The 12986-nt window shown below is 41.5% G+C and overlaps 1 protein-coding gene across 1 annotated transcript in view; it reads left to right on the top strand.

Annotated features, from left to right (window-relative positions):
• The window catches only part of METAP1 (methionyl aminopeptidase 1), a 59878-nt gene that overhangs the window by 16591 nt on the left and 30301 nt on the right, over positions 1-12986 (top strand). The window contains exon 2 of the mRNA XM_082837842.1: positions 11572-11623. Coding sequence (XP_082693968.1) covers positions 11572-11623 — 52 coding nt within the window. The remainder of the gene's footprint in view (positions 1-11571; positions 11624-12986) is intronic.

The following is a 12986-nucleotide window of genomic DNA, read 5'->3' as shown; positions in this document are numbered from 1 at the left end:
TGGGGTGTGAGAAGAGAGAAATGAGAAAAGAAGGTGGACTGTATTCTGAGCACTAGGCGTTCCCTTTCCTGTTCCTTGAGCCAGAATTAGAGGGCTTCTGGACTGCTCTGTGTTTGTGCCCCAGTGGGCACTTCCATGTTGCCCCTGGTGATTTTGGTGGGGGAGGATGGTAGACTCATCACCAGTTCAGTGGTTCCTTAAATAGCTGTGCCATACATTCTGTTTGGGTTTTGTAGTTGGACTAAATCTGTGAATCTCTGACTTTTGTCTCCTTTACAGTGGCTACTGATGTCTCTGCTCAGTGTTTCTTTAATTTAAAAAATTAAAAAAAAAAACCCTAAAACCTGGCTTCCTAAGGTTTGCTTTTGTGTCTGAATAGCTTAGAATTCTGCCAAAGGTTAGTCACAAGTTGTGCTCACACACCTTGAGCTGGCAGGCTGTTCTCTGTGATGGTCTCTGTGTTGGCTGGAGAGCCTGTTCAAACCTAAGGTTCTTCCTGACTTTTTTTTTTTTTTTTAATTTTATTTATTTTTGGCTGCCTTGGGTCTTCGTTGCTGTGCGTGGGCTTTTTCTAGTTGTGGCGAGAGGGGGCTACTCTTCGTTGTGGTGCGCGGGCTTCTCATTGCGGTGGCTTCTTTTGTTGCGGAACACGGGCTCTAGGTGACCGGACTTCAGACGTTGCAGCACGCGGACTCAGTAGTTGTGGCTCACAGGCTTAGTTACTCTGAAGCATGTGTGGGATCTTCCTGGACCAGTGATCGAACCCGTGTCCCCTGCACTGGCAGGCAGATGCTTAACCACTGTGCCATCAGGGAAGTCCCTCTTCCCGACTCTTGCATCCCCTTCCCCAATGCGCAGGTTCCGTGGACAGTGATGCTAGTCAGCTACAAAGGTTACAGTCATCACTAGCTGCCTAACTGCCATAAGTTTTCATAAGCTAAGAATTCAGGGCAGGGTTGACACAGACATGTTAAAAATATACAGGTGCATCATCTTTTCAAATTTCAAGTTTAAATTGCTTTTAAAAATAATAAGATTGAGGGACTTCCCTGGTGGCGCAGTGGTTAAGAATCTGCCTGCCAATGCAGCGAACATGGGTTTGATCCCTGGTCCGGGAAGATCCCACATGCCGCGGAGCATCTAAGCCCGTGTGCCACAACTACTGAGCCTGCGCTCTAGAGCCCGTGAGCCACAGCTACTGAGCCTGTGAGCCACAACTACTGAAACCCATGCACGTAGAGAGCCCGTGCTCCACAACAAGAGAAGCCACTGCAATGAGAAGCCCGCACACTGCAATGAAGAGTAGCCCCTGCTTGCCGCAACTAGAGAAAGCCCCACGCACAGCAACGAAGACCCAATGCAGCCAAAAATAAATAAATCTATTAAAAAAATAATAAAATTGATAAAACTGTTATTGGCCACACATTTTTACACAGTTTTCCCTACATTGCAGTAAGTGGAACGCAGAGATATTAAGATTTTTTTTCCCCTTACAGCTAATAAATGATCAAACTATGGGACAAGTCTGTCTGACTTCAAAGTCCATGATTTTAGCTGCTGCCCTACACTTAATTTAGAAAATCATGTGAGTTTTGAGTTGTCCCTACCTATAAACCCTTTATGAATTATGAATTATCCTTAGTAGTAAGTAGGCAATGGATTTTTTGGTAGTGTTAAAAAAATTAGGTGAAAATACTAATTTTCTTTAACATTTTAAATGCTTCTTGTATCTCTCCTCTCTGATGGTTCGTTCTTTCCCCTCCCTTTCTTGAGTTAAATTGGTGTGTAAACTTCTGTGTTCTCTAAATGAATCAGTTGGGATAGAGATGTTATTTTATTTAAGGAAATATGTGTCAGCTTCTGTGAGGTCAAAAAAAGATGCTGGGTGAGGCAAAAGTACTTTGTTCACATAACCTATTTAGAAAAGTTTATAAATAGGTTGTATTGGGTTGCCAGCTATATAAAGGCAGATCTTATTTTGCAGTTTTGATATGCATGAATCTAGTTACCATAGAGTAGTTAAAACCAGTCTCCGAACAACATGAGTAATGACATGAAGTACATAAGACTTCATTGCTAGCTCTTCAGTCCTCAGATCACTGCGTAAATCACAGCTGTGCGTCTTGATCAGTGAGTGACCAGTCCCTCCACTTCGTTCAAAGCCTGTCAGCAATTGGTCCCTGTGCATCTGTCACTCGGTTCTCTTGCAGACAGCAGAGCCTGTAGTTGCCTAGCTTTCTTGTTTCCCAATGATTAAACTTATGTGACATTTTACAAAAATGGATCATTGAAAGAAGGAATTGGCTAACAAAGATGGAAGTGCAACAAAGAAGTGCTAAGTGTTAATGCTAGAAGTGAAATCTAAATGGAACATAAATGGAGTTGTGGAAGAAACAGCTGACCCAGGGGAGTGTTGACATTGCCCACCTTTCTAGAGACTCTATAGATATGCAGCCAGAGGAAGTCGGACAGACTTGTTGACATAAATGAGGAAAATGGTTGTGATGAAAAGAATGATGGTGTCTCAGGGGAAGTGACACCAACAAAAAATTTTACATTAAAAGAACTCTCAGAGGTATTGAGAGTGCAAAGGATAAAATTTGGAAGCTGTTTTAAACCTAAAAAGGAGTGTGACAATCTGCCAAGCATAACAAAGATATTCACTCTGTTTACTGAGTTATACAGTGGGAAGAAGGCACACGTGTTCAAATTAGTCTTGATAAGTTTTAAAATAAAGAAATAAAATACCCTAATTTTCAATATATCTAATGTTTTAAATTACAGTATACTAAACAAATATTAGTTTTACTTTTTCAGTTTCCTGTATATTTATAACCTACAGTACGAGAATTTTTCTTAAACATCTTGTTCATTTATTTATTTGTTTATTTATTTATTTATTCATGACTGTGTTGGGTCTTCGTTGCCGTGCACAGGCTTCTCTAGTTGCGGCGAGCGGGGGCTACTCTTTGTTGCAGTGCGCGGGCTTCTCACTGCATTGGCTTCTCTTGTTGCAGAGCACGAACTCTATGCACGCAGGCTTCAGTAGTTGTGGCACGTGGGCTCAGTAGTTGTGGCTCGTGGGCTCTAGACTGCAGGCTCAGTAGTTGTGGCGCATGGACTTAATTGCTCTGTGGCATGTGGGATCTTCCCGGACCAGGGATCGAACCTGTGTCCCCTGCATTGGCAGGTGGATTCTTAACCACTGCGCCACCAGGGAAGCCCTGAATATTGCTTTTTACGGTTACAGCTTGTATGATTGTTTACTACTATGCAAAGCAAGGACTGCCTGTATTAAAAATCAGCTTTATGGAGTTCTTCAGGATGATTCTGTGTATTAAAGTTTTAATTTGGGGTGTGTGGATGGAGATCAGGGATGCTGTAAACTCAAGTCTTCATCAGGTTGTTCCTTCATTTAAAACGCTTTAGTGGCTTTTTCTGTTGTCATTAGAATAGACCAGAATTTTTTTTTTTTTGCGTTATGCGGGCCTCTCACTGTTGTGGCCTCTCCCTTTGCGGAGCACAGGCTCCGGACGCGCAGGCTCAGCGGCCATGGCTCACGGGCCCAGCCGCTCCGCGGCATGTGGGATATTCCCAGACCGGGGCACGAACCCGTGTCCCCTGCATCGGCAGGTGGACTTTCAACCACTGCGCCACCAGGGAAGCCCCAATAGACCAGAATTTTTAACAGGTTCTTATCTCTGCCTCTGTCTTTAGCTCTTGTCTTCTACTTCTTCTCATAGCACTGTGTATTTTTTCTGTTTAGCCCTTATGACTTAAACTATGTAGTAAATTGTGTGATTAGCCATGTAATATTTGTCTAGAATAGGCCTATATTGTTCACTGCCGAATGCCCAGCACCTATGCGCATATAAACATGGGCATACAAGTCTGTTCATTCACTCATTCATACATACAAGTACAGAGTGCACATTACAACCACATGGCACTCTGTATTTTATATGTGCATGGATAATTTTTTTTTCTGTGGAGGGGAATGATTGCTTTCCCAAGATTCTCAAAGCCTTCAGTGGTCTGAAAATGTTAAGTCTTGTACTATAGGAATTGATACAGTGAAATGTATACTCAAGCCTAGATGGTATCATTATACATTAAAGATGTTCACTTTCTAATCTGTATTTGAATATTTGGACATTCAAAATATTATACATGGCCCTGAGCAAGCATTTAAAATTAGTACATTGTCTGTAGAAGATAAAATTCATTTTAAAAATGGTTATTTGTGTTGGGATATATTAATATAGTAGCATTTAAAAAATCTCTATCAATTTTACATAAGATATAAGACAGAGTAGAGTTGCTATTGGGTGGGAAATTGGCTGCTTGGCAAATTTAATCTTCTAGAAAATTGTAAATTTCTTCTAGTTTTCAAACTGTTTTCCTTTTCAAATTACCTATTGATTTTTTTTTTTTTTGGATCCTGATTCAGTTATATCTTAAGCTTCTTTAAAGGGGTTTATTTAGCTGGAATCTTTGATTTTTTTCAGGGAAGACTATTCACAGTATTGCTGTAGTATTGGCTATATCAATACCTAGGAGACATGTAAGCCACTTTAGCCATACTTAGTTCTCATTGGGCAGACATTCAGTTGCTTTATTCTGAGCTGGCATAATGAAAATGAATTGAAAATTGTACCAAGCATAGTTGGTATGCAGATGGTTGGTCTGGTGTTCAGGAAACATTGGAGTTAAGGCCTGGAAGTGAAGGATGGCAGTAGCATGCCTACCATGCTGCCATGGTGGGATTTTTGCCTCAGGGCTTGGTGGACTCAGACTGCAGTCCTAGGACCTGCCCTGAACTTCTCCCTTTCCTTCCATCCCTGACCTTTTCCTTGCTGACAGTCTTACTACCATAAACATCTCTGCTGTAGGCTAGACTGGAAGAAGGAAAACAAGAAGCTCCAGTCTGTCTTGTCACTTTTGCCAATCATGTCTATGAGGAGGAATAGTTTGGAGAGGGAAGGAAGAGAAGAGGTTGAAATTGCTGACTGAAGTTAGGTTTCTTAAAGTAAGTCATGTGCTTTTGCTTGCCCCATTTAAAAATTACCGTGGATAATTGGGAGTTGAGTCCATAAATAAGTACATGTAAGTGGAAAAAGCTTCAGAAAGACTGTAGTTAGTCCCTCACCCTGTTTCAGTGTGTGCCCTGATGTCTTGTTAGTCACTGTATTAGTTTCTTGTGGCCGCTGTAACAAATCCCCCAAACTGAGTGGCTTAAAACAACAGACATTTATCCTCTTTTAGTTCTGGAGGCCAGAAGTCCAAAATCAGTTTCATTGAACCTAAATCAAGGTGCTGGCAGGGCCGCGCTCCCTCCAGGGGCTCTACCACATCACTCTGATCTCTGCCCTCCTAGGCACATTACGTTTTCCTTTTCTCTGTGTGTGAACCCCCCTCTTCCTCCTTCTTACAAGGACACTCGTGATGATGGCATTTAGGGCCAACCTGCATAATCCAGGATAATTTCCCTATCATAAAATCCTTAATTTAATCACATATGCAGCAACCCCTTTCCCGAATAAGGTAACATTTTACAGGTTCCAGGGATTTTATTATTGCTGCTTTCACCCATCACTCCTCCAGCCCCCTTTTTGTCTTTTATTAAACAGGTGAGTGATTGTTTATCCCAGTGTTCTTTGAGTTTTCGTACCTCATAATCCAATGCAATTTCTAACCAGTATATCCACCAAAACTAAAGTTGTGGAGTTTTTTACTGACGTCTCTGTTATTGTTTTTCTACTATGATGAGGAGTCTGGAGGTGGATGTGTTGGGACTTGGAACAGCAGCTCCACAAAGTCATTAGGGACCCAGGCTTCTTGGGGTGTGCTTGTCGTTTTGCAGGCACAGCACTGCTACTTCACTTCAGGCAACATCTCCGGGTTTGAAGAGGGGAAAGGGCAAAGAGTAAAAGATAGGTGTTTCTTTTCTCAGAAGCTTTGCAGAAGCCCCACCCAACAACTGGGCTTACACTTGGTTGGCCAGACTGGGTCACGTGTCCACCTGCAGCTTCAAGGAGGCTGGGAATGTTTTTAGCAGTGTTCCCACAACTCCACTCTAGCAGGATTCTTTGGCTGTTGAGGAAAGGGGAGGATGGCTATGAATCAGGCAGCTTGCAATCTGTCCTGGAAAGTGGTGAAAGGTTTCCTTCTACAGCTACAAGGTTTTTTTTTTTTTTTTTTTTTTTGCGGTACGCGGCCTCTCACCGCCGCGGCCCCTCCCATTGCGGAGCGCAGGCTCCGGACGCGCAGCCTCAGCGGCTCCGCGGCACGTGGGATCTTTCCGGACCGGGGCACGAACCCGTGTCCCCTGCATCGGCAGGCGGACTCTCAACCACTGCGACACCAGGGAAGCCCCTACAAGGTTTTTTTTTTATTGGCTGCACTGTGCAGCATGTGGGATCTTAGTTCCTCACCAGGGATTGAACCCAGGCACTTGGCAGTGAAAGGGCGTGGAGACCTAACCACTGGATCACCAGGGAGTCCCCTGGAAGGCTTTTGTGTATATGATCACATTATCTTTGTTTCTTCCCTAACGGTTGTGGAGAAAACCTGCTTAATGCTGGGTATGCTGATAAGCACTAAGATGTCATACGTTGATACTTGCTACGTGCTAGACACTTTAACTACTTTTATATATGTTAGTTGCATTATCTCCTTTAATCTGCTATGTGATCTTCTCCTGGAGAAAATCAACCCACTTTATAGGTGGAGCAACTGAGGATCCATTAAACTGGTAGTAAGTGTCATCATTTCCTAGATTTAAAGGTAAAATTTTAGAGCTTATAATGGTATAGCTAACACATGGTATAGCTTAATCACACCTGTGTTTTCTAGTTCCAGGTTTGGTGCTAAATCAGTACTTTGAATTGAGTATGCGCAAAACACCCCTCCCCCCCACCCCGCCCAGCCCATTCACACACTGTAAAACAGTGAGAAAGCATGACCTGTAGTCAGGTAATCCTGGTTTTGAGTCCTCCTTCTGCCAGGTACGGTTCTGTTATGTGATAGACAAATTATCTAGTTTATCTGTGCTTCAGTTTTATCATTTGTAAAATGGGGACAGTGCCATCTGCCTCGCAGGGTTTTTGTGAGGATGAAATGAGATATAGGTGTATAGTGCACATGTATTTAGTAAATGATAATTTACAGTTTTTACTATGGTTGTCTTCCTATTACAATTCAACATTGAGTTTTCCTGTCTTATGTAATGCAGCGGTCTCCAACCTTTTTGGCACCAGGGACTGCTTTCGTGGAAGACAATTTTTCCATGGACCAGGATGTGGGGGGGCGGTATGGTTTCGGGATGATTCAAGCATGTTACATCTATTGTGCGCTTTATTTCTATCATTATTACATTGTAATATATAATGAAATAATTATACAACTCACCATAATGCAGAATCAGTGGGAGCCCTGAGGTCATTTTCACTTGCCACTCACTGATAGGGTTTTGATGTGAGTCTGCAAGCAATTGATTAAGGTCTCTGTGCAGTCAAACCTCTCTGCTAATGATAATCTGTATTTGCAGCCGCTCCCCAGTGCTAGCATCACCCCCTCAGCTCCGCCTCAGATTATCAGGCATCAGATTCTCATGAGGAGTGCACAACCTAAATGCCTTGCATGTGCAGTTCACAGTAGCGTTCGCGCTCCTGTGAGAATCTAATGCTGCTGATCTGACAGGAGGTGGAGCTCAGGCGGTAATGCGAGCGATGGGGAGCGGCTGTAAATACAGATGAAGCTTCATTCGCTCACCCGCCCGCTGCTCACCTCCTGCTGTGCGGCCTGGTTCCTAACAGGCCACAGACCAGTACCGGTCTGTGGCTCGGGGGTTGGCAACCCCGATGTAATAGGTTAATACTGAAGAAATAATTTATTCCTTTTTAGTTCTTGGGACTTTTCGATTAATCTTAATAATCCTCTTTTGTGGTAAAATCATAGAAAAATATTTGTTTTTCTACCAATTTCCTATAACTCCATGGTGGGGAGGAATTGATTTTTGTGCCAGTTGTGAGTGGTTTTTGCAGTGACAACAGATAGGGGTAACTCTAGTTTCCTTCCTGTGTTAGTTTTCTATAGCTGCCAAAACAAATTACAACAAACTTGGTGGCTTCAAACAACACAGCTTTGTTATCTTGCGGTTCAGTATGTCTGACACAGGTCTCAGGGCTAAAAGCAGGTGTTGGCAGGTTGGCATTCCTTTCTGGAGACTCTAGGAGAATGTGTTATTTGCTCTTTTCAGTTTCTAGAGGCTCCTTGCATCCCTTGGCTGGTGGCTCCCTTCCTCTGTCTTCATAGCCAGTAATGTAACATTTCTGTGGCCATGCTTCCATCATTACATCTTTCTCTGACTCCTTCTGCCTTCCTCTTCCACCTCTTAAGGACCCTGTGATCACATTAGTCCCATCTGGGTAAACAGTATAGTCTTCCCCATTCTCGAAGTCAGCTGATTAACAGCTTATATTCCCCTTTACCTTAGTTGTAAACTAACATATTCACAGGTTTTGAGGATTAGGACACGGACATCTTTAGGTACCATTATTCTGCCTCCTATATCTCCCATCCTCCCCAAAAGACTGAGCTCGGTTTCAACTTCAAAACTGGAGAAGTCTTTAATGTTGCATACACCTTTTTATACCGTTGAAGTCTGTTGAGGTTGTAGGTTGTAGTAGGAGGTAATGGGTTAATCTGGGATTTTTGACTCAACTGCTGCTCGTTGCGGAAGATGCGAGGGGAGTGAAGGGGAAGTAGTGAAGGTCTGGCCCTGGAGGGGGAAACCAGCCGAGGCTGTTGGGTAAATCTCTAGGGAAAGCAGCTTTTAGCATCACTGGTGTAATGGGTGTTGATTACTACATAGTCCTAGGGATTTTTCTTTTTTTCTCCTTCTATTTTTTCTTTAGCTTTCCTCTTATTCCTGGATTTTTTTGTGTGTTTGCAAAGTCAAAACGTTTGTAGGGATTTGTGAAATTTCTTAGTATTTGTAATGATTTATTTGAGTAATTTTAAATTATTTGAAGGAAAGACTATAAAAGTCAAAGCATCAGTAAAATCTATGTCTGGTTGAATTCATTTTTCCAATTTATTACTTGAGTTCATTACTTGAATTCAATTTACTACTTGAATTCATTTTCCCAATTCAGTACTACTTACTGGTGTCTGAATTATGTCACACGAACGTATTTTCCCAACTGAAAAGTCTAGTCTTTCTAGTTATTTATTTATCCATTCTGATCAATATGCAGGTGTTCACTGAAACTCCTCCATGTGCCAGGCGCTCTGCTTGGCTCTGGAGATATAGTGGTAAACTTGACATAGTCCTTTCCCTCACGGAGCTTACAGTCTAGTCTAGTAGGGCTGTCAGCACATAGTAAACAAAGTGGATATGACTAACTGGGAGTCAAACTACTATAAATCATGGAAGAATCTGCAAAATTTTCCTTATTTTTATTTCCCGCAGTGTATGATTACTTCATTGGTTCAGAGTTCTTTTCAAATTCTTCAAAATAATTTGATGACATGAAATTGAAATATAACTATGGCTACTATTTACAGTATTGACTAATGTTTTTTGGCTTATTTGAAGTATGTAATCTGAAGTTTAGGTTGCTTTATTTTTTTTTTGAATTTTATTTCTTTATACAGCAGGTTCTTATTAGTTATCTATTTTATACATATTAGTATATATATGTCAATCCCAGTCTCCCAATTCATCACACCACCACCCACCACCACCCACCACTTACCCCCTTTGATGTCCATACGTTTGTTCTCTACATCTGTGTCTCAATTTCTGCCCTGCAAACTGGTTCACCTGTACCATTTTTCTAGGTTCCACATATATGTGTTAATATACGATACTTGTTTTTCTCTTTCTGACTTGCTTAACTCTGTATGACAGTCTCTAGATCCATCCATGTCTCTACAAATGATCCAATTTTGTTCCTTTTTATGGCTGAGTAATATTCCATTGTATATATGTACCACGTCTTCTTTATCCATTCATCTGTCGATGGGCATTTAGGTTGCTTCCATGACCTGGCTATTGTAAATAGTGCTGCAATGAACATTGGGGTGCGTGTGCCTTTTTGAATTGTGGTTTTTCTTAGGGTATATGCCCAGTAGTGGGATTGCTGGGTTATATGGTAATTCTATTTTTAGTTTTTTAAGGAACCTCCATACTGTTCTCCATAGTGGCTGTTATCAATTTACATTCCCAACAGTGCAAGAGGGTTCCCTTTTCTCCACACCCTGTCCAGCATTTGTTGTTTGTAGATTTTCTGATGATGCCTATTCTAACTGGTGTGAGGTGATACCTCATTGTAGTTTTTTTTTTTTTTTTTTTTTTTTGCGGTACGCGGGCCTCCCACCACTGCGGCCTCCCCTTTGTGGAGCACAGGCTCCGGACGTGCAGGCCCAGCGGCCACGGCCCACGGGCCCAGCCGCTCTGCGGCACGCGGGATCCTCCCTGACCGGGGCACGAACCCGCGCCCCCCACATCGGCAGGCAGACTCCCAACCACTGCGCCACCAGGGAAGCCCCCTCATTGTAGTTTTGATTTGCATTTGTCTAATAATTAGTGATGTTGAGCAGCTTTTCATGTGCTTCTTGGCCATCTGTATGTCTTCTTTGGAGAAATGTCTATTTAGGTCTTCTGCCCATTTTTTGATTGGGCTGTTTGTTTTTTAGTATTGAGCTGCATGAGCTGTTTATGTATTTTGGAGATTAATCCTATGTCCGTTGATTCATTTGCAAATATTTTCTCCCATTCTGAGGGTTATCTTTTCAGCTTGTTTGCAGTTTCCTTTACTTTGCAAAAGCTTTTAAGTTTTATTAGGTCCCATTTATTTCTTTTTGTTTTTATTTCTATTACTCTAGGAGGTGGATCAAAAAAGATCTTGCTGTTATGTTTATGTTAAATTTATGTTAAAGAGTGTTCTTCCTGTGTTTTCCTCTAAGAGTTTCATAGTGTCCGGTCTTACATTTAGGTCTCTAATCCATTAGGTTGCTTTATGAAATGAGTTTTAAAATAGGCATTATCATTTTTAAGCTTTTCCAAATATTTAATGTAGTGAAGTTACAGATGTTGATTTTCGCAAATAAGGTTTCCAATAACTATTTCTTATATATAAAGTTCTTTAAAATATTTCTAATTAAGGAAAGCCTGGGGGCTTCCCTGGTGATGCAGTGGTTGAGAATCTGCCTTCCAATGCAGGGGACACGGGTTCGATCCCTAGTCCGGGAAGATACCACATGCCGCGGAGCAAGTAAGCCCGTGCGCCACAACTACTGAGCCTGTGCTGTAGAGCCCGTGAGCCACAACTACCGAGCCCGCATGCCGCAACTACTGAAGCCCATGCTCCACAACCGGAGAAGCCACTGCAAAGCGAAGCCCGCACACTGCAATGAAGTGTAGCCCTCGCTCACCGCAACTAGAGAAAGCCGTGTGCAGCAACGAAGACCCAGCACAGCCAAAAATAAATAAATAAATAAAATAAATTAATTTTTTTAAAAAAAAGAAAGTGTGACACTAATTTTCATGTTTGTTCCTTTTAGGAATGTTTTAAAGGAAGCTGGGCTACTCACAAGTTACTACATAAGAAAGCAAGTAAGTAAAGTCACACATCTCTATACCATTTTTCTTACAAGTGGCTTTGTGCAGAAGACAAGAATTCTTCCAGCTCTGAAAGCGTATATTTGAATGTTCTGACGGTATAATCCCAAAAGCTAGAATTAGGACATTTTTTGTTCTTTGTGGTATGTAATCATTTAAATAAAACGTGACTAATATCTCTGTTAATCTTGTTTCACATATGTAACATGAGATGGCTGCCACGAGTGGGATCTGGCTTGAGCAATACCAGAGGACATCCTAAACTTTTGGCATCTGGCACCCGCTTTCCTTTGCTAGAAGCGTTTGTGTGTTGTAGGCAAGGGCGCACGAGCTATCTGGCTTCATTTAATCAAATCGCTTTTGTTCTTGTTTAGTTTCAATTTCAGTTGCTGTCTAACTCAAAATTATATCACTTTGTTTTTTGGATGTTTTAATGTTATTCCTTACAGTCTAATGTTTAGTTTTCCTTTTTGAGACACCACAAAGTGAAACTATTGGCTGCTTTTTAGCTATTGCTGTCAACCACACTGATCTATTGCTGATTCGAATGGCCTTTTCTGCTTTCGCGACTCATCCTATAAATTCAAGCCGTTAGTGTGGCTAGCTCAGGACAACTCGTCACAATTACTTGCAAATTGACAAGGGCTTTTTTTCTTATAGCATTGCCATCCTTATGGGTGGATTGGCAGATAGTACGTGGTTCTTGGTATAAGATTTTCTTTCAACTTACTGATCTTGGTATTTTTACTTCATCTACTTTATATTTTTAAGGAATTTGCTGATTTAATAAAGTTTGGTAGATTGTTTTATATGTGTATATACCTTAAAAATCTCATTGAGGTCAGTTTAACCACCATTTCAAGGAAAAGGAAATAAAAATTTAAAAAGACATATATTCTGTGGTTGTATAAAGCAAAGTCTACATTTAACGGAAATGCTAGGCTATTGTGGGAGGAAATGTGGTTAGAGATGAGGAAAAATGATGTGAATAAATGAGTTTAAAAAGCATAAATGGCAGGATTTGCTACCTGCAAAGTGTAGAGATAGGTTTAAATATGCCATTTTATTTTATTCACTTATACTTTAAATACTGTATATCAAATGTGTTAGGTATTTTTAGAGCTCTTTGAGCCAATTATTAACATTTTATATTCAGGAACTTAAAGCACAGGGAACTGAAGGATTGAGGTGAAAGAGTATGTTACTAAAAGAACTTGGGGCTTCTCTGGTGGTGCAGTGGTTAAGAATCCGCCTGCCAATGCAGGGGACACGGGTTTGAGCCCTGGTCCGGGAACATCCCATGTGCCACAGAGCAACTAAGCCCGTGTGCCACAACTACTGAGCCTGTGCTCTAGAG

This window comes from Leucopleurus acutus, assembly GCF_964270905.1.
Source record: "Leucopleurus acutus genome assembly, chromosome: 4".
Taxonomy (NCBI): Eukaryota; Metazoa; Chordata; class Mammalia; order Artiodactyla; family Delphinidae; genus Leucopleurus; species Leucopleurus acutus.
Note: the sequence above shows the minus strand (reverse complement) of the source record. Positions and strands in the feature narration are given on the sequence as shown.